Here is a 27,844-nt window from a genome sequence, read left to right as displayed (position 1 = left end):
TTCCATTAAGGTTTTGTTACATCTGGACTTAATACTGATGTAGCCCAGATTGGCGTTCTTAGACTGATGTGTGTGGATGAGAAGGAATGCAGAAGTGATAGAGGAAAAGTTAAGCATGAAATCTTGGGCAAGTGAGTGTGTCAGCCTGTCACCTATACCTTTATGGTCAAGCAGCAGAGGTACAAGTGAGTCCCATTGACCAGCATGAAGAATTATATTAAAAACTTTAGGCCGGGCACAGTGGCTCACGCCAGTAATCCCAGCACTTTGGGAGGCCGAGGCAAGGATCACGAGGTTAGGAGATCGAGACCATCCTGGCTAACACGGTGAAACCCCGTCTGTACTAAAACTACAAAAAATTAGCCAGGCGTGGTGGCAGGCGCCTATAGTTCCAGCTACTCAGGAGGCTGAGACAGGAGAATGGCGTGAATCTGGGAGACGGGGCTTGCAGTGAGCTGAGATTGTGCCACTGCACTCCAGCCTGGGCGACTGAGCAAGACTCCATCTCAAAAAAAACAACAGCAACAAAAACTTTAATTCAGTGCTTCTCTTAAATTGTGTCAGGGAGTAACTTGCAGTATTTTCATTCATACATGGAGTTACCAGAAGTGCTTCTGTGGCCTGCTTTCTCCTACCTGAGTTGCAGTAGCTTTGTGATTTGTCTTAAAGCTTAAAGCACTTTTAAATGTTACTGTTTAAAAATACATGAATTTGGCCGGGTGCAGTGGCTCACGCCTGTAATCCCAGCACTTTGGGAGGCTGCGGCGGGCAGGTCACGAGGTCTCAGTAGATCAAGACCATCCTGGCTAACACGGTGAAACACCATCTCTACTAAAAATACAAAAAAAAAAATTAGCCAGGCGTGGCGGCGTGCACCTGTAGTCCCAGCTACTCAGGAGGCTGAGGCAGGAGAATGGCGTGAACCCGGGAGGTGGAGCTTGCAGTGAGCCAGGATAACGCCACTGCACTCCAGCTTGGGCAACAGAGTGAGACTTTGTCTCAGAAAAATAAATAAATAAAAAATACATGAATCACAGCCAAGCACGGTGGCTTATGCCTGTTATCCCAGCACTTTGGGAGGCTGAGGTGGGAGATCACTTGAATCCAGGAGTTCAAAGCTGCAGTGAGCTATGATTGCACCACTGCACTCCAACCTGGGTGATAGAGCAAGACTCTGTCTCAAACATGCATACATATATATATGATTTTTTACACACATATATATGTGTATATATTACGTGTGTGGGTGTATATGTTCACATGCAGAGAGATGATTTCAGTTTTTAAAACTTGCAAGTTATTTGTAAAGAATAGCTTCTGTGATACTAATTGAACCATCCTCTTAAGAGTGTTAGTATAGGCCGGGCGCGGTGGCTCAAGCCTGTAATCCCAGCACTTTGGGAGGCCAAGACGGGCGGATCACGAGGTCAGGAGATCGAGACCATCCTGGCTAACACTGTGAAACCCCGTCTCTACTTAAAAAAAAATACAAAAAACTAGCCGGGCGAGGTAGCGGGCGCCTGTAGTCCCAGCTACTCGGGAGGCTGAGGCAGGAGAATGGCGTAAACCTGGGAGGCGGAGCTTGCAGTGAGCTGAGATCCGGCCACTGCACTCCAGCCTGGGCGACAGAGCGAGACTCCGTCTCAAAAAAAAAAAAAAAAAAAAAAAAAAACAAAAAGAGTGTTAGTATAAATTGGAAAGTACTTGAGAGTTGCATAGGATTTAGGAATAAAGGTTTTGGATATTTATTAATGGATTTTGAAATGATGATTAAGCTTTGAACTAATTTTAAATTTCCATTTCCAGAATTTCGTCCTGGTGAGCCATGGAAAGGTTATCCAAACATTGACCCTGAAACTGACCCTTACGTCACTCCTGGCAGTGTCATAAACAATCTTTCAATTAATACTGTGCGGGAAGTTGACCACCTCAGGGACAGGAACAGTGGTACGTAGGAGGTGCAAATCAATTTCTGAGTGACACTTAACAACACAGTTTAAGAATGGCTCATGTAGTACCCAGCTACTCTGGGAGACTGAGGCAGGAGGGTCACTTGAGCCCAGGAGCTTGAGACTAGCCTGGGCAACACAGTGTGGGACCCTGTCTCTTTAAAAAAGAAAGAAGATGAAGAAGAAGAAGAAGAAGAAGAATGGCAGACAGAATTCTCCCTGTTCCCATAGGTGGCTCTTTAATTTGGCTAGTTTTTAAATGATGAGGAGTTTTTATCATCCCTTAGTATGGCAAATATGTATATTAATTTAATAAGTTAACACAAAGGACCAGCAAATCTTTGCTTTCCAGTAGTTGTATTAACGGAATGAAAAAACAATAAATGTTGTTACTAACTTTATACTGAGTTACAAGATAGTTATTTTTAAAATAGGTGTTTCTTGTAACAGACATTATTATTATATACGCTTATATACTCTGAATATTGAAGGACTTTCACCAGGAAGAGCAAATTAGGCTGTCTTTCAGAGAGTAAGAATAAGACCAGTTTAAGGATCCCTGCAGTCCAGATGTGCTTTTTAATTGGTTAGCAAATAAAACCATCCTATTACCCGCCACAGGGTTACTTTTCACCTCAAGGCATTTACATGTGTTTCATCCATGATTTTGTACCAGAAGAGTGTTAATGAAATGAATTTTTTAAATATTAAAAAATATTTCCTGTCTTTTTAAAATACCGTTTATCCCTTTACACAGTTTATAAAGCAAATGTGAAGCAGCCACCATGTTGCATTAGACGTGTAATTTACAGAGGTAACAAGTGTCTCTGCACCAGCGGAGAAGAGTCCTCAGCATTGTGAAGTGGCTGAGTTTCACAGACAGCTCTGCCCCCTGTGGGGGACACTAAGCCAAGCATAAATTCTCGTGGTGTGGGAGTTAATGGAAGAATCCGATGGCTCTGAAAGTCAGGAGAGTTTGGATTTGATGTTAAAGGAAATAGAGCATTGAAGGCTTTGAGTGGAAGAATCTTTAAGATGGGGTAATCTGGCTGTGGTGAGCAGAGTGGATTGGATTGGGAGACTAGTCAGGGAATTGGTGTAGTAATCCAGATGGTGGTCGGGGTCTAGAGTTCAACTAGTAATGGTCAAGGGGGTTTTGAAAATGGGAACGCACACCTGGTTTGGGAGCCTGAATATATTGTGTAATGGAGAAGACTGAAGGGCCTGTTCACTGGTAGTGTCTGTGATGGGGTGCCTTGGAGAGCAGGATAGCCAGTAAGAAGTCACTGGAGCTCAGGGGTGAGTTAGGAGCACCAAGACTCGAACCTCCTTTTAGACCCAGTGCTGGGAAGCAGAGCCGAGTGCTGTCATGGTGGCTGGACCTCATTGCTAGAGCACATCCTCACAGCCAGTGAGGACAAAATCAGAGGGAAAATGCCTATGCTGAGCCAAGGCAGAGACAGTTGGCAAGCTTGCCCAGCATGCTCTTTTGAAGGCAAGAAGGAAGATGTCTCGGGCACCATCTTACCCTGAGTAGGCCTGTTTCCTTTCTTGTGGCATACTGTTAGGCTTCGATTTCTCTGGAAGCTTTTGCTTTTTCTTAACCTCCACGTCCCTTGCTCTGGTGGCTGATTGGACTCTTCCCCGACACAGGGTCATCCTCATCCTTGAACACCACGCTGCCTTCAACTAGTGCCTGGTCATCCATTCGTGCCTCCAACTACAACGTTCCCCTCAGCAGTACAGCACAAAGCACTTCAGGTGGGCCTCGCCTTTGCTCAGGAAGGGAGGGTTGGTCACAGCCAGAGCCGTGGCTGTTGTTTTAATGCCCTCTTCTTTTGTCCAGTCTTCTCAGGGAGTTAGGAGATTCTGTTTGTGAGCCTGGGAAATTATTTTTAACATCACTTGTTCCTTTTTAAACTTACTGTACCCAGCGGTCATCTACTAAAATCAGTTTTTACTTAACAGCTTTCACTCATATTAGAGCCACAGCAGCTCTGTAATTAAATGTAATTTAATCCAAACTAGTTCTCAGACTATCTGCGGCGAAGGATCTTTAAAAAAAAAAAAATTGCCCATCCTCATAGACTGATACTTTTGTAAAATACGGTAAACATGAATTCTGAATTGCTAGGAAAATAATGGCACACTTTAGAGCTACAGGAATGTCAGGTTGCTGTCTGTCTATACATGTGCACTCTGAATTTCTGGACTCATCCTGCAGCAGATTAGTATGAAACTGTGTTGTGGTGTTCTTCCAGCCATACCCTGAGTAGCACTGACCTGATGCACACGCACTTTGTAAGTGAAGTAAGAAAAAGAGTTGATAGTGATGGAAGATAGGAATGGTTCCACTCCTTGCTGTCCCCCTCAGGCTTTTAGCATGATAGTTGATGTAGTTTACTGTATACCTGGTCCCTGCATACCCACTCATGTCTCCATTGTTGCGAGGCAGTATGCATCAGGATCTGGGCCTGCTGCCTTTTTCTTTCTTCCTTCCTTCCTTTCTCTGTCTCTCTCTTTCCTTCCTTTCCTTTCTTCCTCCCTTCCTTTTTCTTTCTTTTCTTTTCTTTTTTTTTTTTTTTTTTGCCCTACAGGCTTAGTTTTGAATCCTGGCTCTACATTAGACCCATAGGCAAATTACTTACCCAGTCTGTCCTCAGTAGACTGTGTCAGGACCACAGACAGCGCATGCCAGATGCCGAGCAGCCAATGCTCAGCGCAGAGAGGCAGGCACCCTGTGAAGATCTCCTTTGGCAGCTCCCAAGTTGGGGCTCTTTTGCAGTCCTTTTTTCCTTGAGTAAACAACAGAGTTCTAAAATTCAATTAAATGGCCTACCTGACTTTCTTGAGTGACTCAATTATGGTTAGTAAGAAGTTCACAATTGCAATTTTAGAGGAATTCAGATTGTTTTCCATTTCAGTTCGAGTACAGTTTGGGACACTGGCCTAAGAATTTCATAGGTCTTTACAGCTGTTAATAACAGATCAATGACTTGAGTGTTTGGAGGGATGGAAAGCAGTTTCCTTTGGGCGGATTTTCTTTTTTGGCAGTTTAGTTGATTTGGGGGTTTTAATAGTTTCTTTTGTTTGTTAGATTTGCTTTTTGTGGGAGAATGGAAGTCATTATTTAAATTTCCTCATTTCTTAAACATTATCCCTCCCCTCTCCATTTTTTTCCCCCTTTGAGTAGCCAGAAATAGTGATTCCAAATTGACATGGTCTCCTGGTTCAGTTACAAACACCTCTCTGGCTCATGAGCTGTGGAAGGTCCCTTTGCCACCTAAAAACATCACTGCTCCGTCCCGTCCACCTCCGGGACTGACTGGTCAGAAGCCACCCTTGTCTACGTGGGATAATTCTCCCCTTCGTGTAGGTGGAGGATGGGGAAATTCTGACGCCAGATATACCCCAGGTAAGATGCAGTACCTAAGGTGGTTTTCTGTGGTTGTGTGTGAAATGCTAATCAGTGCCAACAGTCGAGTTTAACAGAGACCTGAACAGTAAACTATTGCCTCACCTCCTCAGGGGGAATGAGAACTTCAGTAAACAAATGATCCACCCAAAGGTAAACAACAGGCTGCAGTAACGTTAATGCATCGGGAAGCTCCATTGTCTCAGAAGTTCAAGACTACATCTTAAAATGTGTAGTAACTTCCTGCTCGTGGCAGAAAAAACCACATAACATGGAGCAGAAGCCAGTGTTGGGCAAGTCTGGGAACATGCGAACAGGTCATCTGGGCCTTGAAGAGTAGGGGAGTAGCTTGGCCTGTATTAAACGGGGACATCTGAGAGAAAGAGGGTGCTGTTGACTAATCATACGCAGCCAACAGGCATAAGCCAGAAGCCCCGGCAAACTGGTTCCTCTGCCTCTCCTCATTCTATAAATGACTAACATTGGATTTGTACTGGTATCATTTCCTGCCTGTGCCGTCCCCACACCATACATATACACACACAGCCCCAGATGAGCCTAGCAGTTTCCCCGGTAAATACAGTCTTATCCTTCACTCTACCTTGCCTGCAAACTGTACCAAACGTCCCCATCTTCAAGCTGAAAATGAGTAATAAAACCTCGTTGATATTTCTGATTAAATGTGTAATTTCTGAACTTTAGACAGGTGACTGGCTGTAGGAAAACTTGCAGCATTTCCTTTGTGTGGGGGTTAATTATAGGAAAAGAACACTAAAGTACATGCCAAGCTACTGAATGTAAGTTAACGTAATTGGTGTGGTGTGAGTGGTCTTTGCAGGCCACAGACATCTGTCTGGATGCCAGCTAAGAGACTGGCAGCACACAGCGAGGGGTGCTAGTGAACGTGGCCCAGGAGCCCACCCCAGAGAGGCTTGGTACAGTTGAGTGGAATCAGCAAACCTGTAGGAGTAAGCCAAGCAATCCGAGGGGCAGCCTCTGCCAAGGCCCAGACACCTGAGAAAGCACAAAGGCTCCCATTGGAATGAGGAGAGGATTGCAGGGTATGGGGAGGATTCCATAAGAGGTGGATAGGCCTGAGCTGTGTCATGGAACAGTCTTTCCCAGCACCTGAAGCATTTGTGAGGTGCCTTGGGTTGTAGATGGGGTCGGGGATGAGGGCTGTACTCATCCAGAGTAGAGACCAGATGGGGAGCCCCTGCAGTAACCCAGGTGAAAACAAGGAGCATCTGTGCGATCGCAAGCTCTGGAATCCCCTTAAAGCTTCATGCCCTGAAGGACACACATGCAGAGTGACCAGACATTACTGAAGTCTTTCCCAGATGGTACCGTTTGAGATGATTTTAGCTCCTATCAATGAGAAGATCTCAAAGAGATGCAGCCTTTTGTGGCTCACTGCCCTTCTGTGTGGCGAGCTGGGAGCCATTCTGAGCTCACTCTCCCCAGAGGCAGAGCCCCCTGCCGTGGGAGTTAATGCCTCGCCATGGCTAAGGCGAACTCAAATTCTGGGCCTAGGGAGAAAGCCTCCAGTGTAGAGGTGCAAGGATGTGAAGGAAGCCAAGAGGCCAAGTGATCTGCTGAGTAACTATAGTTGGACTCTAAGTCCTGGAAAACTGACTTGTCCTTTTTTTCCTTGCTTAGGTTCCAGCTGGGGTGAGAGCAGCTCAGGGAGAATAACAAATTGGCTTGTTCTAAAAAACCTTACACCTCAGGTAAGTATATCAGATAACACTGGTTTATGTGGCTACGCCAGGGAGCATGGGAACAGAGGTTCAGGTTTGGGTGTGAGACAAGGGCTGCTAAGTGGTAGTAAGGCCTGGCAGAGGAGTGGTCTGTAGACCTCAGGCAGGATGTGGTCAAATCTGGTGGTTCACGCTGTAATGTGCCTGGGAACCAAACAAAAATACAGATTCCCAGGCCTCATCCAGAGATTGAGTCAGTAGATCTGGGCTAGGAGCTGGGACTCTGCATTTGTATGAGGGCCTGCAGATGAATTTGACGCAGGTGGTCCTTGTTGGCACGTGGAGAAACCCTGGTCTGTCCCCGAGTTGAGAGCATTTTTTTAGCCCCTGGCCCGCCCCCTCCTCTGGAGGCTGGGTGTTGAGCTCCCACCTCCCTCCTCCCCCAGGAAGCATAACCTTGATGGATGCTGTCCTCAGGGCAGGGAAGAGAGAAGAGGTGGAGCCACACAGCAGGGGCAGTGCTTCATAAGGAATTGGGGGTCTGGGGAGTGTCCAGGAGTCTAGAGGCCGGAGCAGTATGACTCTGAGAGCAGTGGAGGTGGGGAAGGTGGCTCTGCACACCGTCAGAGCAACATCAGAGTGTCAATGAAGAGTGGTACCAGGAGCACAGAGCCTCAGGGAAGAGAGGAGGGGCAGCAGTGCAGCCTGGAACGGCCTCCTGGAGGGCCCGCGGTGATGCCTCTCACTGGTGGTTTCCACACTGTTTCCTAGATCGATGGCTCAACTCTGCGCACTCTGTGCATGCAGCACGGCCCACTGATCACATTCCACCTGAACCTCCCTCACGGAAATGCTCTGGTCCGCTACAGTTCAAAAGAAGAGGTAGTGAAGGCACAAAAGTCTCTGCACATGTAAGTTGGCTGTTGGGCTCCCAGCTGGAAGAGTCTAGGGAAAGGAGTTGTGTGAGAGCACAGCCTGGCCCGGGGCAGCGCACGGGGTCCTGTGTGGGTGGCTCCTGTGGGCTGCAGTAGTGCCCTGATTCCAAGGTCAGCACTACTAAGCGGGTAATCGGACCTAGCCAAATGGCCCTAGAAAGTCCTTTACATTGCCCTTGGGAGACAGAGGAAGTTCGCTCTGGTCAAGGCACCAGGTCCTGAAGAGCTGTGCGCACACGCTCGGGTGAAGGGAGGGCACTCAGGTTATGTGGTGTGGTCTCTCCCTCTGCGCCTTCTGTGGCTTTTCTAGCAGAGACAAGTTGCACCCTCACTTGTGAGTGAATGAAGCCCTCCTGGCGCGCTGTCCTCATGTGTCCGCGGTGCCTCTCTCCTCTAGGTGTGTACTGGGGAACACTACTATTCTTGCTGAGTTTGCCAGTGAAGAGGAGATCAGTCGTTTCTTTGCACAAAGCCAGTCTCTGACCCCTTCTCCCGGCTGGCAGTCTCTCGGGTCCAGCCAGAGCCGGCTGGGCTCCCTCGACTGTTCCCACTCATTCTCCAGCCGGACCGATCTCAATCACTGGAATGGTGCTGGGCTGTCGGGAACTAACTGTGGAGACCTTCACGGCACTTCACTCTGGGGGACCCCGCATTATTCCACAAGCCTGTGGGGTCCTCCAAGCAGCAGCGACCCCCGAGGAATTAGCAGCCCATCTCCCATTAACGCTTTTCTTTCTGTTGACCACCTGGGTGGGGGTGGAGAGTCCATGTAACAGTGTAGATGCAGACTCACCGACCGGGACCTCAGACGCGAGGGAAAGGAGCACTAAGTGGGGCTCGCCGCCTGCAGCCAGGGGCCGCCTGTGGGAACAGCTATTCTCTGCACATTTTCCACTTTGTTTTCCCCAAAACATATCAGTTTGAATACTTGAATCATGCAGGCCAATATTATAATGTGAAAAGGTATCTACTCTATTTACACTCCCAAATAGCGCCATACATGCTAAACCGTAGAGAATGAGCTCGCTTGTGTCTATTCATCATGTTTAGCCTTTGGATTCTTTTTTTTTTTTTCTTCTATTCCTCCTCCCCTCCCCTTTTTTTCTCTCTTGCAAAACCATTTTTTGGGCTGATACCGTATGAGCTTTTCCCTTTGCACTGAATGATGTTCTCTCCGTCTCATCGGCAGTATGGGGGCAGCTGTCCCAGTGTCAATGTTTACTCAAGGGTGTTCTTAGGAGGCGTGCGCTCTCTACTATGCCTTGATGTTGCCTACCTTATTGTGGTATCGTGGAGTTTAAAAGATCAAGTTAGGACTGACTTAGGATTATTAATGAAAGTGTTGCACCAGTTTTTTCATGTTGTAAAACTAAAGAATTTCGCTCTGCAGTTTGAAAAACTGTGGCCACAGCTGTGACTTGCAGCCCACCTGCCACCCAGGACGGGCCCTGCACTTTGAATAGGCTTTCCATTTTGTTTTGGAGGTTCCCACGTTGAACCTTCTTGTTTACAGATTTTTTTGTTTGTTTTTTGAGAAAAAAATGTTTACTCTTCCATCATTTAAAAAAAATGTAAAAGACAAAAAAAAAAATGGAGGATGATTTAAAAGATGCTTTCTATCTCTGGGAAAAAGGAGCAGCATTTGGCCATGTTCTTTTGTTTTTCTATTCCTGTCCCAAATCAAAGAGCATGGTTCTCAGGAAAACCAGTTCCCCAGTTAAAAAAAAAAAAAAAAAAAAAAAAAAAAAAAAAACTCCTTGTAGTTTCTTATAGAAAAAAAACAAAAACCCCAACTTTTAGCACTGATACTACATATTGCTCTGTTAAAGAATTTTCTCTGCCAAAAAAGAAAAAAGAAAAAACAAAAAAACGCTTAAAGCTGGAGTTTGACATTCTGCTTTCAGATGCTGTCTTTTTATTAGTGAGTGATGATGGTTTGCTAATAATCAGTAGGTAATAATTTTTTGTAATCCCATCAAGTGGCTCCATATGTTTCTGCTCTCTTGTGACTGTGTTAATGTTTAACTGTTGTACCTTAAAGCCGAAATCAGTAACTATGCATACTGTAACCAAGGTATTGGGCTTACAGAGTTGTTTGTTGTATAAAGAAAATTTTAAATGTTGTTGCAAACTAACGAGTTACACCATTTTAAACTTTCTTTCCTCCCCCCCTTTTTTTGCCCACAAATGGTATTATAATGCTTGCTTAGTCAAAGAAGAGAGACTAAACAAGGGTAAAAATTTTAACAGTACAGAATTTGCCATCATTTCATTGCCTTGATTCTAACTGTTTGTGTCCTAAGATGCAAAAGAAGTCAGTGGCTTTTAACTGTTTACAAATAGAATGTGATTGTAAAATGTACAGTTTGGTTGTGTTTGAATTATGAAATTTCTTCGGATATAATAAACCATGACTTTTTGGCTGCTCAACATTAATTGTCTCCTTTTTGTGAATTTATTTGTAGGCTCTTTTTTATAATGAAAGTTTCAAAGTTGCTATGTATGAGGGTTCTCATAGAGCAACCGATTAAAAATTTAAGCAAATATTTGAACATTTTATCTGAACTCATCACAATTTCACCCTGAAATAATGTGAGAACAATGGGAAACTGTAGCTTGCTCCTTCCCACCCTCTCTGAGCATCTTTGGGATCTTGTTGCTCAAAACTCTTCTGTGACTTCATCTTCCCCACCATTTGTGCCCATCTCAAGCCTCAGCAAGAAACCATGTGGAACATGAAGCTTAATGACTTGACAGTGTACTAGTGTTAAACTCTCATACCTCTGTTACAAAGCGAGAAACGCCACACCCGGACTGGCCTTTTCTTCCCCCTTCACGGCCCTCGCTTCTCCCTGCAGGAGCTCGGGGGCGAAACCTGTGTATGGATTTCAGTGTATGACTTCAGATCATGCTCCAACTTGCCAGGTGTAAGCTAATGTTGTCGGACACCTTCCTATAAGCAAATGTTATTCAGTGCGTTCAATGTATATTGACTTCCATACTGGTTTTTCCAAAAACCAAAGGTAGCTTTGAAAAACCATGTCTGGAAATGTTTGGAGCGTTAAGCTGATTGACCTTCTGACCTTGGGGCTTTGAGTAGTATATAATTCATAACTGCGTTACTTGTATTGTTAAAGTGTTTGGGAGTTTTTTGCGCTTGTTATGTGGAAATAAAGTGTTTGATTTAAAATTTTTTAAAGTGGTTTGGATCTTTGCCTAGTCCTTAAATAAATACAGCTCTGTTCCCTAAGCCACCATTACTTCTCGGTCTCAATCCCGACTGCCAGTTCCTGGGTGCTGCCCTTTTTCTGGCACAGACCTGCAGCTGACCATGCTGGGCCCCTGACTCGGGGCTTTCTAGTCACTCAGAGCCACCAAGAGTCGGGGTAAACTTTTTAACACAGGCACTTAATGCGTTTTTTCTTTCTTCCTTTTCTCTTTCTCCTTTCTTCCTTTTTCTTTCTGTGTTTTTTCTTTCTTTCTCTTTTTCTTTCGACAGGGTTTCACTCTGGATCTCGGCTCACTGTAACCTCCGCCTCCCAGGCTCAAAGGATTCTCATCCCTCAGCCTTTCAAGTAGCTGGGATTACAGGCACCTACCACCGAATCCGCTAAGTTTTGTATTTTTAATAGAGATGGGGTTTCACCGTGTTGCTCAGGCTGGTCTCAAACTCCTAAGCTCAAGCGATCTGCCCATCTCAGCCTCCCAAAGTGCTGGGATTACAGGCATGAGCCGCTGCGCCTGGCCTCACAGGCATTTATACATTTTCAAATATCCCTCCTTGTTCTGCTCCCCTGGGTGTGTTCCCAGCTCTGATGAACCTCAGCTTCTCCACAGTGCTATGCTTTCCACCCTCAAAGGCTGGAGGATAGCTTGCCCTGGACTTCCTTCCCCAGTCAAGAGTTTAAATAGCTCCTTCCGTCATTTCAAGGAACTGTGCTGGGCCACCACATGCTGAATAGGCTCTCACTAGTCTTTGTAATCCACCTTCTCAAATCGATGATAGTGGCTGAATATTGCAAGGAATAATAGCTGAGCTGTCACCTGTTGACACCTGAGGACAGGAGACTGTGGTAGGGCCATGCTGTTGGCTTGTGCAGGTGGATGAACTGGGGAATGATGCTAAGGTCAAAGTGGGGTCCTTGACCCAGAGGATCAGATTCAGGTTGAACAGCATGAAGGTAGGGACTGAGATGAAGGAGGAGTATTTGCATCAAGACTGAGGGATGGCCAGGCATGGTGGTCTCATGCATGTCATCCTAGCACTTTGGGAGGCTGAGGTGGGAGGATCACTTGAGCTCAGGAGTTGGGCAATATACTGAGACCCAGTCTCAAAAAGTTGGGAGGATGACAAATCGAGGTTGCACTGAGCAAGCTGTCTTAACTTTTGGCTAAGGCATCATTTCCATGCGTTGGGACTTAATTGGTTTTCCCTCTTCTCCAAAGTTCAGATCTTTTCCTGCTGATCCTTTGATTCCAAATGTGCAGAGGGGTGTCTCTGAACAAGAGCCTGAACTGGAACCCACATGGATGTTGACAGAGACCAGGCCTTCAGCCCTGGTGGAACTTGACCTGAATAGGTATTTACACGGTCCAAGGGAGGGGAGAGTAACGACATTGGTGTGCTAAGGGTTCTCTACATGCCAGGCACTTTTTTAAAAAGCTTTATTCTGCTTTAAGACAGTGTCACTCTGTCGCCCAGGTTGGAGTACAGTGGCTCAATCTCAGCTCACTGCAGCCTCAACTTCCCAGGCTCAAGTGATCTACCTCAGCCTCCCAAGTAGCTGGAACTATAGGCGTGCACCACCACGCCCAGCTATTTTGTTGTTGTTGTTGTTGTCAGAGAGTATTTCACCATGTGGCCCAGACTGGTCTCGAGCTGCTGGGCTCAAGTGATCCACCTGCCTCGGCCTCCCAAAGTGCTGGGATTACAGGCGTGAGCCACCATGCCCAGCTAAGTTTTTTTTGTTGTTTTTGTTTTTGTTTTTTGTTATTAGAGATGGGGTTTCATCATGTTGCCCAGGCTGGTCTTGAACTGCTGGACTCAAGTGATCCGCCCGCCTCAGTCTCCCAATGTGCTGGGATTACAGGTGTGAGCAACCACGCCCAGCTAAGTTTTTGTTGTTGTTATTGTTGTTGTTAGTAGAGATGGGGTGTCACCATGTCACCCAGGATGGTCTCACACTCCTGGGCTCAAGTGATCCGTCTGCCTCGGCCTCCCAAAGTGCCGGGATTATAGGTGTGAGCTACCGTGCCCGGCCCTGCCAAGTGCTTTATGCATTTGTTATTTTCAGAGTTTTCCAGCCTGGCCCTAGGAATAGAAAACCACAGCGCCATTTGCACTGGTGGACAGTGTCTCAAGTTGTCCACCAACATATCCCCAAAGCTAGAGGACACAGCATGTGGACCCCCCAGGGATCCAGGGGCAGAGTTTAAAGCTTGGAATTTTAGGTTAAGCTGCATGTGAATGTTGCATTCTGCTCCACATCTTTTCATCTAAAAATACTGCTTTAAATAGCCATTAAATTGCTTTTCTTCAAAAAGTCTGGTGCTTTCGGAAGGTGAACCACCCCACAGCAGGGTGCAGTCAGGACCCAGTTGCACTCTAAGAAGCAGGACTGAAGAGGTTCCTCAGAGCTGTGTTGACAGATCACAGGTGGCAGGGAGCCATTGGCTGAGCCCCGGCAAGGAGGCAAGAGAGTGAGTCCCACTGGCTAACAGTTGACCCCAGGTCGCTCCAGCCTGTGGGGAGAGCAGGACTGCAGTCTGCAGTTCCAACCAAGTGATGCCAGGACCTAATCTGCAGACCTGAACCCAGTACATAGACTTCGTTCTGATATTGCCGCATCCCTGAACCGCCCAGGTTTCTATCAGTTTCAGAGTCATAAAATCAACTTCTGCTGGGCATAAAGGCATGAGCCTGTAGTCCCTGAGGCTGAAGCAGGAGGATTACTTGAGCCCAGGCATCTGAGACCAACCTGGGCAACATGTTCCACCTGAGACACCCAGATCAAAAATAAATTTTAAAAAAATTGTTTAATCAACTTCTCCAATTTCTTTACAAAGGGAAGTGGTTATCATTGCCTTATACAGAAAATCAGTGTCCATATATAAAAGAGAGCTATACAAGAAGTAAAATGTATTCCATTCTGGGTAGATTTACTCATCAAAGGTGAGAAGAGAGGTTAGAAAGGGTTCAGGAGAGGTTAAAGGTGTGCTCTCACCATGTGGAGACTTCCTGCCTGATGGGGTCAGATGTGCCCCAGGGACACTGAGACTGTAGAGGGAGAGTTCTATGCATTTGTGATTCTGCCTTATCTAATCCTCTCCTGTACTCGACAGACCCCTCCCTCCCCCAGGAGTGCTGAGCCCCGGCTTTGGGAGGTTCGGGGGTGGGGGGACTCTTGTTTAGGGCTTTGGCTCTGTATTCTATGGAAAGCACCCCTCAACCACTGCCCCCATCTCTACAGAGAACGGCTGTGAAGACGAGGCTGGGAGATGGATGGGGGCAGTGGGACCCCGCAGCACACTGGCAATCCCTGGTCACCGCTGCTCAGAACCCACCAAAGATGGCCTGAGCATTGGAGTAAAATACTCCTTTTTGAGGACGTGGTGTCCAAGAAGACACCTGAAAGATGGGAAGCAGCAGCCCAGCTTGGGGAAAGGACAATTCAGGTAACAGCCCGGAGCCCAGGGTGTCTGAGACAGACTGGGCAAGGGGGACAGTGAAAGGCGGCCACTGGGTCAGGCGCGGTGGCCCTCGGCTGTAATCCAGCACTTTGGGAGGCAGAGAGGAGAATCGCTTGAGCCCAGGAGTTAGAGACCAGCCTGGGCAATATAGTGAGACCCCCAGAGAATGAATGAGGGCAGGGCTCCAAGGCTAAGGCCATGCTTCCCAGGCCTGTTAAAATCACTTGTAAGTATCCCAAAGCTCAGGCCCCACCCCAGACAGTCTAATTTAATAGGGCCCCAGCATGTTTTAAAACCTTTACTTTTTTATAGCACATTACAATTTGCTATCACTTTGTTTTCCTGCTTTATGTCTAAATGCACACGTTCTCACGTGCACACACACACACCCGAATACAAGTAAAACCTGGGACATCTGAATGCAGTGAAACAGATGACTGTCAGTCTCCTGGTTGTGATATTGTACTATTATAGTTTTTTCAAGATGTGACTATTGAGGGGAACTGGGTTGAGGGAGTCTCGCTCTCTCTCCCAGGCTGGAGTGCATTGGCTCCATCTCGGCTCACTGTAACCTCCACCTCCCCAGTTCAAGCAATTCTGCCTCAGCCTCCTGAGTAGCTGGGATTACAAGCATGTACCACCACACCCAGCTAAGTTTTGTATTTTTATTAAAGACAGGGTTTCACCGTGTTGGCCGGGCTGGTCCCAAACTCCTGACCTCAGGTGATCCGCCCACCTCAGTCTCCCAAAGTGCTGGGATTACAGGCATGAGCCACCGAGCCCGGCCTATCGTAGATATTTTTAATGCTGCTCTTCCACAGATGTCAGAACTCCTGGTTTCCAGGTTTCTAAAAAGTAAAGTACAACAGATTCTTTGGCCGTTTTAGAGGATTTTTCCTTTTTTTTTTTTTTTTTTTTCGCTGTTTTATGAATGCCTAACCATTTGAATATTGGCAAAGGAGTAAATAAGTTGACAACAAAAAGGTTAAAAAAAAAAAAAGTCATCTCAGCAAGTGACCCCAAGACCCTTTAGGACCCAGTGCTGTGGTGAGGTTTGCTGGGGCCGGGGCTTCCAGTCCCCAGTGCCTGGCCATGGATCTCTGGAGGCCCGAGATGCAGGCTTCCCCCGGGTTCTGCTGTGACACCAGAACTCAAGCCCCTTGCCATCATTGCACTTTCTAGAGTCACTGTGATGAAAATGAGATCACGTGATTAAATCCTAAGTGATTAAAATGAGACTTTTCAGGCATAAAGTTAAAGGTTATGGGTACTAGCAATGACTACAGGTCCTTATTGCATAAGCAACAAAAGGCCCATTCTTCTCTTTGGGAACTTGTTTTTCAGGTACCTGTATTTCATTTTGTTTTTAATTTTTGATTTAATAACATTGTTTGGTTTTATTGGGTTTTTCTTCACCCCCTGTTGGATATGGCAAACAGCAATGGTCTGTTAAGGTTTCTTTTTTTTTTTTTTTTTTTTTTTTTTGAGATGGAGTCTTCTCTGTCACCCAGGCTGGAGTGCAATGGTGTGATCTCGGCCCATTGCAACCTCTGTCCCCAGGGTTCAAGCAACTCTTCCACCTCAGCCTCCCAAGTAGCTGGGATTATAGGCGCCTGCCGCGATGCCTGGCTAGTTTTTTGTATTTTTAGTAGAGACGGGGATTTCACCATCTTGGCCAGGCTGGTCTTGAACTCCTGACCTCGTGATCCACTCGCCTCAGCCTCCCAAAGTGTTGGGATTACAGGCATGAGCCACCATGCTTGGCCAAGGTTTCCTTTTATTTGTTTGTTTGTTTAGAGACAGGGTCTCACTGTCCCCCAGGCTGGAGTGCAGTGGCACGATCATGGCTCACTGTAGCTTCAACCTCCTGGGGTCAGGAGGTCCTCTCACCTCAGCCTCCTGAGTAGCTGGGACCACAGACTCACACCACCATGCCCAGCTAATTTTTTTTTTTTCCTGTAGAAATGAGATCTCACTATGTTTCCCAGGCTGCTCTCGAACTCCTGGGCTCAAGCAATCCTTCCACCTTGGCCTCCCAAAGTGCTGGGATTAGACATGAGCTATTGTACCCAGCTAGTTTTCCTTTTAAATAAATACATTTCTGTTGTATTTTACAAGAGGGCTAAATTGAAAGAAGCTGTTACGCAAATAACAGTTGAGCCTACGTGCAGACATGGCAAAAGTTGTGAGTGTTGGAGGTCAGGGAGCATGACAGAGGACGAGCTCTTTCCACGTGCCTTTCTTTACCTTGGGAGTTGCTACTGGTTATTGGTTAATGTGGTCTTTGGAGTTAGACCAACCTGTTGTCATGGACTGTCTAGCTGTAAGGAGTCCAGGGCTGGTATCCTAGCTCTACTTAAGAACCTAAGACGCCTTCCATCCTTGCAACACTGTCTTAATCTGCATAGGCACAGATATCTCACTTCCACAGTCACATCCCAGCCAGTGGGGAGAAAGACAGAGGGATGGGGAGAGCATGCTTCTCCCCACTAAGGGCATGACCCCCAGCTATGCTCACATCCCACTGGGCAGAAAATCACACGAGCAGGGAGGCTGCAACTCGTAGCCTTTATCCTGAATGTCTTGTCCCCAGCTTAGATGTGACGCTTCTGCTGTTGGGGAAGAAGGAGAGACTGGATATTGGGGAACAACTAGTAGTGTTGGTTCTAAGAAGGGAACAGTTAAATAAACTATATTCATCCGGAAGCCAGAATGTTTAGCCACCAAGACAATGAGATCTATATAAACTGCTATCAAGACTATCAAGAGGTGTCTTTTTTTTTTTTTTTTTTTTTTTCTGAGACAAGGTCTCACTCTGTCACCTAAGCTGGAGTGTGGTGATGCAGTCTCAGCTCACTGCAACCTCACCCTCCCAGGCTCAAGTGATCCTCCCACCTTAGCCTCCCAAAGTGCTGGGATTACAGGCATGAGCCACCACACCCAGCCTGCTTGAACCTCTTATTGGTCAAACCTAACTGGATGCCAGGAAGCAAGGACAGCCAGGTGATATCACCTGAAATCCACAGCAATCGGCTTCATGGGGCACCCAAGCACAGTCAGGAAGGGTAGAAAAGGGATCCAAGGTGGGTGACGTGCTTCAAGAGTGAACAGTAACCATCCCCTCTAGGAGGGTGTGCAGCAGGAACCGGAAGGGTCTGGGCCTTGAGGCTAGCTGGGAAACTAATTTGGAAGTTGAGGCAAGAATTTATAAAAGCCGGAATCAGGGCTGTAATAGAGATGCGAGGAAGAGCTGAATGCGTGAAGAGCCAATGAGATGGATGCTGGGGTCTGTGGAGAGTGAAGAAGAGGAGTCTAGGACCATCTCGCGTTTCTGACTTGGTGAACCAGTACTAGCCAAGGGAGAGGACCCTGGAGGATAAGAGTGAGTTTCTTGGTGCAGGAAGTGGCAGTTGGGTGTGCAGTATGATGTGTCAAGGAGCCTGGGAAACAGCTCAGTGGAGCTGTCCAGTTGGTAGCTGCGTTTAAGTGGTGAGGACACTATATTTTTTCACCACTGTATCCTTAGCACCTAGCTCAGAGTACATAGAATGTACTCTGAAAATATTTGTTGGATGCATGGATGAATGGATGGATGGACAGACAGATGAACAGGCGGATGGACAGATGGATGGATGGATAGATGGATGCATGGATGGATGGATGCATGGATGGATGGATGGATGGATGCATGGATGCATGGATGGATGGATGGATGGACGAATGGATAGATGGCTGGATGGTTGGACGGATGCACGGATTGACGGATGGATGGATAAATGGATGGATAAATGGATGGATAGACAGATGCATGTTTAAGGAAGAAACCAATAATAGAGATATCAATTTGGGATTTATAAATCGCAGGTAAATCACATTTGTAAATCACAGGTGATGGCTGAGGCATGGAAACACGTAAGCATGTAGAATGAGGGCTCAGGAAATATCATTTGAGAAGAAGAAAGGAGACTAGAGATCTGAGCAGGAAGAGTCAAAGATTCAAAGAGGCATTGATGAGGTGAGCGTTGGGCATGGACACCATGAGAAAGTGGAGTCTCAGATCTGGGGAGAGAGGATATTTCAGGGAAGGAGAAAGTCACGGTCTGAAATGCTGCCTGTCAAGAAATAAAATCTTTGGCGAAAGCCATGCATGGATCTGTGACAGTGGAGATCATTTTTGGGGTAGAGGCAGATGCCGGATCCCAGTGGGATGAGGGATTAATGGATGATGGAGGTGAAGATGGTGGTGTAGGTTGGATTTCCCCAGAATCACATTCTGAGATGCAGATCTGAGTGGAGGTGGCTTATTGGAAAATATACTTGGAATATGTTGGTGAGGGAGGAAGGGAGGCAGGACAGGGCAGAGGGAGAAGTTGAGCTGCAGTAAGGCTGCAACAGAGGCCTCAGCCAACCTCTCGGGGAACTGTGCAGCTGGGATGCCCCTCAGATATGCTCTGCACCCAAGGAAGGACAGGGACCTCCCCACTGACCAAGCACTGGATTTAGACTGTGGATTTGGGAATTGTTCTTCCTCTGGCTAAGGACAATTCCTTTTGGGGAGACTCAGCTGGGAGCCAGCTGCCACACTGTCCCGGTAGACATGCAGTGAATGCCTCCACCCTGCAGGGAGGTCGGGTGCGTCCCAGAGGGATTGGCAAGTGTAGACTGTCAGGAACTGATCTGTGGAGGGAAAGAAGAGCCAGTGCAGCAGCTAGAGGGAGACAGAGGTCAGAAAAGCCTTTGTGTGTAGCTCTTAATTTGAGAAACACTGCAGCATCGTGATCTTAGGCTGGGAGAAGAAGCCCCTAGAGAGAGTGAGAATGAAGACCCAAGAGTAAGGCTAGACCTGCCACACTTTCTGTTTAACCCCCCAGAGCTTAGAACACTGCCTGGCACACATGTGCACTTAAGAAATATCTGTTGAATGGCTGAATCCAGGAATGAATACATTCCAGACATTTTAACACTGAATAGCAGAAACAGAGTGCTGATGTTTTGCTCCATGAAGAAATACATACCCTTTAAATATAGGAATGTACTTGAAGCTGGGCACAGTGGCTCACACCTGTAATTCCAGCACTTTGGGAGGCCAAGGCAGGAGGATTACTTGAGTCCAGGACTTATTAGAGATCAGCCTGGGCAACATAGTGAGATCCCCATCTCTACAAAAATTACAAAAATTAGCCAGATGTGGTGGTGCACACCTATAGTCCAAGATACTTGGGAGGTTGAGGTGGGAGGATGGCTTGAGCCTGGGAGGTCAAGGCTGCAGTGAGCTATGATTGTGCCACTGCACTACAGCCTGGGCAGCAGAGCAAGACCCTGGCTCTTAAAAAAAGAAAAAAAAAAAAGGACTTATAAGCAGAACCAAGACACTCAAATACTGCCACACTGTTATAATCAGCAGTGCATTCACTAGTTCATGGAAGCCCTCAGAAGCCAAGCATTTCCCTCCAGCCACTAATCCTCCATCCCAACTTCAACCACGGCTTCTTTCCTGTGATGTTGGTCCATGTTTTTCCATAAGAACCCATTTATATAAAGACTTTTATGATTCTTTAAAACAACTTTGTTGAGGTAGAAATTACATGATAAACTACACATACATGTACAATTTGAAGAGTTTTGACACAGGGATAACCAATGAAACCATTACAAGAGAACGATCATACCCATCTGTATTAGTCCATTTGCACACTACTGATAAAGACATACCCGAGACTGGGTAGTTTATAAAGTAAGCAGGTTTAATGGACTCACAGTTCCACATGGCTGGGGAGGCCTCACAGTCATGGCAGAAGAGCACAGAAATGCCTTACATGGTGGCTGGCAAAGAAAGAATGAGAACCCAGTGAAAGGGGGAACCCATTATAAAATCCTCAGGTCTCGTGAGACTTATTCACCACCTCGAGAACAGTATGGGGGAAACCGCCCCCAAGATTCCATTATCTCCCCCCGGGTCCCTCCCACAACACATGGGAATTATGGGAGCTACTAATTCAAGATGAGATTTGGGTGGGGACACAGCCAGACCATATCAGCATCTCTCCCAGAAATTTCCTTCTTCCTCTATGTGACCCCTCCATCCTGCCTGTCCCATCCCCAGGCAAACATATATCCATCACAAAAAATTTGTTCCCAGATTCTAGATTTGTATGTAAATGGAATCATAGAGTATATACTTTTTGTTTGTCTGGCTTCTTCCCTTGGCAAAATTATTTTGGATTTTTTTTTTTTTAGGCAGAGTTTCACTCTTGTGGCCCAGGCTGGAGTGCAATAGCTAATTTTGCATTTTTAGTAGAAATGGGTTTCTCCATGTTGATCAGGCTGGTCTGGAACTTCCGACCTTAGGTGATCTGTCAGCTAAGGAAGAGTTTTTCCTTCCAGTTCCCTCGACTCTGGAGATGGTACCTCACAGGGAGATGCTATGGGTCAAAGGGCAGTATTTTCTGTAAAGGGCCAGGTAGTAAATATTTTAGGCTTTGCAGGCCATGTGGTCTCTGTCACAAGTATTCAGCTCTACCATTGTTGCACAAAAAGCCAGAGATGATAGGTAAACAAATGAACATGGCTGTGTTCCAATAAAAATTTATTGATAAAAACAAGCAGTGGGCCAGATCTGGCCTGGATGGTGGAGAGCATGGTTTGCTCACCTTTGCTTTAGTCAATGGAATGTCACTAAAGCCTCCCCTCTACTATTTATTATGGGATGTGGGTGATTATGAATGAAAGTTGTAGAATTTAGAGGACATTAGAGACAATGATATCATATATAACCCATGAAATACTTGAGGTTGGGCATGGTGGCTCACTCCTATAATCTCAGCACTTTGGGAGGCCAAGGCAGGCGGATTGTTTGAGCGCTGGAGCTTGAGACCAGCCTACACAACATAGAACCCATCTCTACAAAAAAAATAAAAAATAACTAGCCAGGTGCAGTGGCACACACCGATAGTCTCAGCTACCCAGAAAGCTGAAGCAGGAGGATCGCTTGAGCCCAGGAGATCAAGACTGCAGTGAGCTGTGAGCATGCCACTGCACTCCAGCCTGGGTGACAGAGCAAGATCCTGTCTCAAAACAAACAGAAACAATCAGGGCTGGGCGAAGTGGCTCACGCCTATAATCCAGCACTTTGGGAGGCCTAGGCGGATGGATTACCTGAGATCAGAAGTTTGGGACCCGCCTGGCCAACATGGTGAAACCCCATCTCTATTACAAAAATTACCCGGGCGTGTTAGTGGGCCCCTGTAATCCCAGCTACTTGGGAGGCTGAGGCAGGAGAATTGCTTAAACCCGGGAGGCAGAGGTTGCAGTGAGCCGAGATCGTGCCACTGCACTCCATCCTGGGCAACAGAGCAAGATCCCATCTCAAAAAAAAAAAAAAAAAACCATCGGGACAATTTGCTTCTTAGAGCCAGGCTTGCATTAAGGCCTAGGCTGTAGCCACATCAACAGGCATCATGAGAACAGACATTTCCTAAGGTGTGGCCAGCGGGTCCCATATCTGCCTGCTCTGTTTTATTCTAACTCCCAGTGGGCTTTGGCTATGTGGGGACAGGAAGGCCCTGGGACTGAAAACCAGATGCTTTTCATTATCAGGTGATCATCCCGCTGGGCAAAACACCTGCAAGATGCAGCGACCAACCCCGGATTCAGGACAACTTCAACAGGTGGCAATTTATGAGCTGGTCTCTATTAGGAATATGGAAGATGGTCATTAAGATAGTAGCACACGGTTATTTAGCACTTACGGAAGGAAGCTCAACAATTTACAGGTGTTACCTTATTGAAGCCTCGCCACTATTCCGCAAAGGAGGTGTTGCGATTTCTCCCTCGTTTAATGGATAATGAAGCAGATTCGCAGAGGTAAAGTAACTTGCCCACGTCACACGCCTACTGAGCCGTAGAGTCTAAAGACAAAGCGTGTGTCTCTGCGACACTGCAAAAGATTCAGAATGTGTTCTGTGTGGCCAGGTGTGGTGGTTCACGCCTATAATCCCAGCACTTTGGGAGACTGAGGTGGGCAGATCACTTGAGGTGGGGAGTTCAAGACCAGCCTGGCCAACATGGCGAAACCCCTTCTCTATTAAAAATACAAAAATTAGCCAGCGTGTTGGTGTGTACCTGTAATCCCAGCTACTTAGGAGACTGAGGCAGGAGAATTGCTTGAACCCGGGAGGCAGAGGTTGCAGTGAGCCAAGATTGTGCCACTGTACTCCAGCCTGGGCTACAGAATGAGACTCTGTCTTAAGAAAAACAAAAAAAGTGTTGTGTGTCTTTCCTGTGCTGAGACTGGAGTAGCTGTATCCTTCCAGAGCAAGACAGCAGGGTCCTGACAGCAAAGTTTACCCAGCACTTATCATGGGCAGCCACACTTGGAAACAATGTGCATGAATGTTTTAGGGTGAAAGCCTGCACTGTTGTAACAAGTGACTCAGCAATAACACGGCTAAAATAAGGAAATTCATTCTGTTCCATGTCTCGGTCCACGGGGAGGCTCCAAGTCAGTGGCTTCTCTGTTCCAACAGGAACCTGGGCTGCTAGCAGCTCTACTGTTTTCCATACACACAGCCTGCAAGGGGACTCAGTCACCATCCTGACCAGCAAGAAGGCAGAAAGGAGGGGAAGACAAGGGCAGGGGAGGCAGAAATTGCACGCATCACAGTCCCTTTCATTCCACTGGCAAGAGTTCGCCACAGCTAGACACAAATCGGGCTTGCCCAGTGTAATCGGCCTTGTGCCAAGGAAGGGAGAAGGGCAGGTTTTGCTGGTGATTTCCCACCCCAGATCATTATTTTATTTAATCCTTACAGTAGCCCTAATTATTTGACAAATGGGTAGACTGACGCACAGAGCAGTGAATAGGAATACTTACCATAAGTCACAAAGTCAGTAGAGCCAGGATTTAGCTAAACACTGAAGGCAGAGCCCAGGTACTTACCTACATGCCATACAACTGCCCCCACGCTGGAACTCGCCACCAATGCCCATGACAGTGGGTTATCAGTAAAGCCACCTGCTATAACCCAGATTTGTGCTGCTGGAAGTTCTTGGTCAACAGGCTTCCGCTGGATCTTGTTCCACTCCAATAATCTCCAAGTGTCTTGAAGTCACACTCCAAATTTTAACCTCTCTGTCATGGTTGACCTACTGTTAAAGTGTTTAGTGATTAATTTTTAAAGACCTTGTTGATTCATTAACAATCTACTATGCACTAACCGGCAAGGTTTATTGAGGTATAAACAGCTTGTACCCCAACAGAATCTGCTGCCATAAATAGGCTTTCCAGTAAGGGTCTATTTTCATTAGAAGACACTTTTTAACAGATTATGTGGCTTTGGGTTTAGACATAACATTTACAGGAGTTTTCCTAGGTGCACAGGCTCATACAAGTTGGTCACAGAGCACAAGTTCTAAAACTGGTCACAGACCCCTTAACACCAAGGGACCCCAAGGAGCTTTTGTTATGTGGACGATAGCTATAGATATTTACCACATTTAAATTAAGAAACAATTATAAATATGTACTGCTTTTTTTTTTTTTTTTTTTTTTTTTTTTGAGATGTAGTCTCCTTCTGTCACCCAGGCTGGAGTGTAGTGGCATGATCTCGGCTCACTGCAACCTCCACCTCCTGGGTTCAAGTGATTTTCAGCCTCGCGAGTAGCTGGGATTACAGGCGCGCACCACCAGGCCTGGCTAATTTTTGTACTTTTAGTAGAGATGGGTGTTCACCATGTTGGCCAGGCTGGTCTTGAACTCCTGACCTCAGGTGGTCCACCCCACGAAGTGCTGGGATACAGGCGTGAGCCACCACGCCTGGCCTACATACTGTTTTTTTAAAGAATAGTAAACCTACTGCATGTTAAATAATTTTTTATTTTTTTTAAGTCCCATATTTTCCCAAAAGATTTATTGGAAACAGTGGCATTGTTTTACGTTTTTTGCAAATCTTTTTAATGCCCAGTTTAAGAGAAGACAGCTGGAATCTCATATTTGCTTCTGTATTCAGTCTGTTACTACATCTCATGCCACTTAATCTCTGGAAAACTACACTGGACTTTCTTGAATAGAGAAAAAAAACTTAGTATTAAGAAGTGGGCTGGGTGCAGTGGCTCACGCCTGTAATCCCAGCACTTTGGGAGGCCGAGGTGGGCGAATCACCTGAGGTCAGGAATTCGAGACCAGCCTGGCCAACATTGTGAAACCCCATCTCTACTAAAAATACAAAAATTAGCTGGGCATGATGGCAGGCGCCTGTACTCCCAACTACTTGGGCGGCTGAGACAGGAGAATCCCTTGAACCCAGGAGGCGGAGGTTGCAGTGAGCCAAGATTGTGCCACTACACTCCAGCCTGGAAAAAGTAAAAAACAAGAGAAGGAGAAGGAGAAGGTCAAAAAGAGAAAGGAGGAGGAGGAGGGGGAGGAGGGGGAGGGGGAGGAGGAGGGGAGAGGAGGGGGAGGAGGAGAAGGAGGACGAGGAGGAGGGGGAAGAGGAGGAGGGGGAGGAGAAGGAGGGGGAGGAGGAGGCGGGATAAGGAGGGAGAGGGGGAAGGAGGGGGAAGGGAAGGAGGAGGAGGAGGATCCTCGACCTCCTGGGTTCAAGTGATCCTCCCACCTCAGCCTCCTGTAGCTGGGACTACAGGTGGACACAACTACACCCAGCTTTTTTTTTTTTTTTTTTTCTAATTTTTGTAGAGACAAGGTTTCACCATGATGCCAAGCTGGTTTCAAACTCCTGGGACCAAGCGATCTGCCCACCTTGGCCTCCCAAAATGCTGGGATTACAGGTGTCAGCCACCATGCCCAACCCCATCTCTCCTGCAGCTACTGTGGATGAAAAGCAAGCCATGTTTGTGAGAACCGTGACTCTTGGGAGATAGAAACAAACAAAACCAGAGAGAGAGAGAGAGACAGAGACAGAGAAGAAACAGTGTAGTTTTCCCTCTTTGAAGCCACACTAAAGAGAAAGAATAAGCCTTGAAATCCTCAGTGTCAACTAAATGCCAGGTAGGCAGCTCATGGTTAACTTAGGGGATTGCACCGTTTTGGGAGAGCTAGGGAGGAAACTGACTGCTCAGAGAGGCTGAGAGACCTGCCCAAGGGCTCACGGTTACTAAGTCAACAAATGTATCTTGTCTTAACAGGGACTCCTTCTCCCAGGCTTGCATGTTGCCTAGGAAAGCTTATCTATTTCAGCTTTGAGGGTTTGCTCTGTTCAGTTCTTGCAACAAATAACAACATTTGGGTTGTTAGGGATGTGGGTAGGTGAAAGTGTGTTATTAAAAGTCTGTAGAAAATCCAGGAAGAAATCACATCTTGAGCCCACTAGGAGAACATGAGACCCGGGAATACAGGTTCCAAACAGAGCCCCGTGCATCATTTGACACACCCCGCATTTTAACTATTTTTGTTGCTTTTGAATTTGCCAAACCTTACAAGTCGTCAGAGTTCCCATTAAAACAAACAAACAAACAAACAAAAAAAACCCAGACTTTGAGATTTCTCTTGAAAAAGGAATGCTGGCAACATAAGACCCACGTTCTTACGTGGTGACAATAGGCTGGAACTAAAATCTGGGAGACAGACTCGCAATAACCGTATTTGCTCGGTGTGTTTGCTCTGTGTGAATTCACTCTCTGTATATTTGCTTTGCTCTTTTTTTTTTTTTTTTTTTTTTGAGATGGAGTCTCGCTCTGTCACCCAGGCTAGAATGCAATAGTGCGACCTCAGCTCACTGCAACTTCCACCCCCTGGGTTCAAGCGATTCTCCTGCTTTGGCCTCCCGAATAGCTGGGACTACAGGTATACCCCACCACGCCCAGCTAATTTTTGTATTTTTAGTAGAGATGGGGTTTCACCATGTTGGCCAGGATTGTCTCGATCTCTTGACCTCGTGATCTGCCCGTCTCAGCCTCCAAAGTGCTAGGATTACAGGCATAAGCCACCGTACCCGGCCATCTGCTGTCATTTTTAAAGGTATACTTTACATACAATAGAATGCATGAGTCAGCCGGGTGCAGTGGCTTACGCCTGTAATCCCAGCACTTTGGGAGGGTGAGGCAGGAGAATCGCTTGAACCCAGAAGACAGAAGTTGCAGTGAGCTGAGATGGCGCCATTGCACTCCATCCTGGGTGATAGAGTGAACTTCATAAAAAAAAAAAAAAAAAAAAAAAAAAAATGCATTTCAGTGTTAATCCTTCAATTCACTGGGTTTTACCAATTGTATATACCATATAATTACCACCCAATTCAAGATAATAGACATTTCCATCATCTCTGAGAGCACACTCCCATCCTCTTCCAGTTGTTCACTGGGTCCTACTCTTTGACTTCTGTCATCACAAATGCATCTTTCCTGTTCTTGAATCTCACATAAATGGAATCATAAGGTCTGTACTCTTTTCACGTCAGCTCCTTTTTCTTTTCTTTTTTTTTTTTTTTTTTTTTTTGAGATGGAGTTTTGCTGTGTCTCACCCAGGCTGGAGTGCAGTGGCATGATCCTGGCTCACGGCAGCCTCTACCTGCTGGGTTCAAGCGATTCTCCTGTCTCAGCCTCACGAGTAACTGGGACTACAGGTGCACACCACCACACCAGGCTAATTTAATTTTATATTTTTAGTAGAGATGGGATTTTACAACATTGGCCAGGCTGGTCTCGAACTTCTGACCTCAGGTGATCCACCCACCTTGGTCTCCCAAAGTGCTGGGATCACAGGTGTGACCACCGTGCCCAGCCCAGGTCAGCTCCTTTTGCTCAGCGTAATGTTTCTTCGAGTCTTCAATTCATCCGTGGTGTTGTGTGGGTTGGGTAGTTCATTCTTTTCGATGAAACTTTTCTGCAGTGTTAGAGGCACCGCAGTTTGTTTTCTCCACTAACCCGTCGATGGAATTGGCATTCTTTCCACTTAGAAACTGTTTTGAATAAGGCCACCATGAACACTTGTGTACACACCTTTTTGGGAACTTACGTCTCCATTTCTCTTGATAAATATCTAAGAGTGAAATTGCTGGGTCATGGGGGAGGTGTATGGTAACTTTTTATTTTATTTTATTTTATTTTATTTTATTTTATTTTATTTTATAGATGGAGTTTCGCCTTGTCACCCAGGCTGGAATGCAATGGTGCGGTCTCAGCTCACTGTAACCTCCATCGCCT

The 27,844-nt window shown here is 46.4% G+C and overlaps 1 protein-coding gene and 1 long non-coding RNA gene across 16 annotated transcripts in view; both read left to right on the top strand.

The window, feature by feature from the left end:
• The window catches only part of TNRC6A (trinucleotide repeat containing adaptor 6A), a 212,807-nt gene extending 201,613 nt beyond the window's left edge, over nucleotides 1–11,194 (top strand). For 12 of the 15 annotated variants that reach the window (XM_031658377.1, XM_031658378.1, XM_031658381.1 and 9 more), the window contains 6 exons: nucleotides 1,807–1,947; nucleotides 3,603–3,710; nucleotides 5,143–5,364; nucleotides 7,024–7,094; nucleotides 7,836–7,975; nucleotides 8,397–11,194. In XM_031658377.1, the coding sequence (XP_031514237.1) occupies nucleotides 1,807–1,947; nucleotides 3,603–3,710; nucleotides 5,143–5,364; nucleotides 7,024–7,094; nucleotides 7,836–7,975; nucleotides 8,397–8,772 (1,058 nt within the window). In that variant the 3' untranslated portion in view covers nucleotides 8,773–11,194. The remainder of the gene's footprint in view (nucleotides 1–1,806; nucleotides 1,948–3,602; nucleotides 3,711–5,142; nucleotides 5,365–7,023; nucleotides 7,095–7,835; nucleotides 7,976–8,396) is intronic. The other 3 variants (XM_031658385.1, XM_031658380.1, XM_031658389.1) reach the window with 1 other exon arrangement.
• A 502-nt stretch (nucleotides 11,195–11,696) lies between these two features.
• On the top strand, nucleotides 11,697–22,725 carry LOC103880369. The gene is made up of 3 exons (XR_641344.3): nucleotides 11,697–12,579; nucleotides 14,470–14,674; nucleotides 22,286–22,725. It is a non-coding gene; the product is annotated as an uncharacterized LOC103880369 (long non-coding RNA).
• The last annotated feature ends 5,119 nt before the right edge of the window (nucleotides 22,726–27,844 follow it).

The sequence above is a fragment of the Papio anubis genome, chromosome 18 (genome assembly GCF_008728515.1).
Source record: "Papio anubis isolate 15944 chromosome 18, Panubis1.0, whole genome shotgun sequence".
NCBI lineage: Eukaryota > Metazoa > Chordata > Mammalia > Primates > Cercopithecidae > Papio > Papio anubis.
This window is presented reverse-complemented; position numbering and strand designations above follow the sequence as displayed.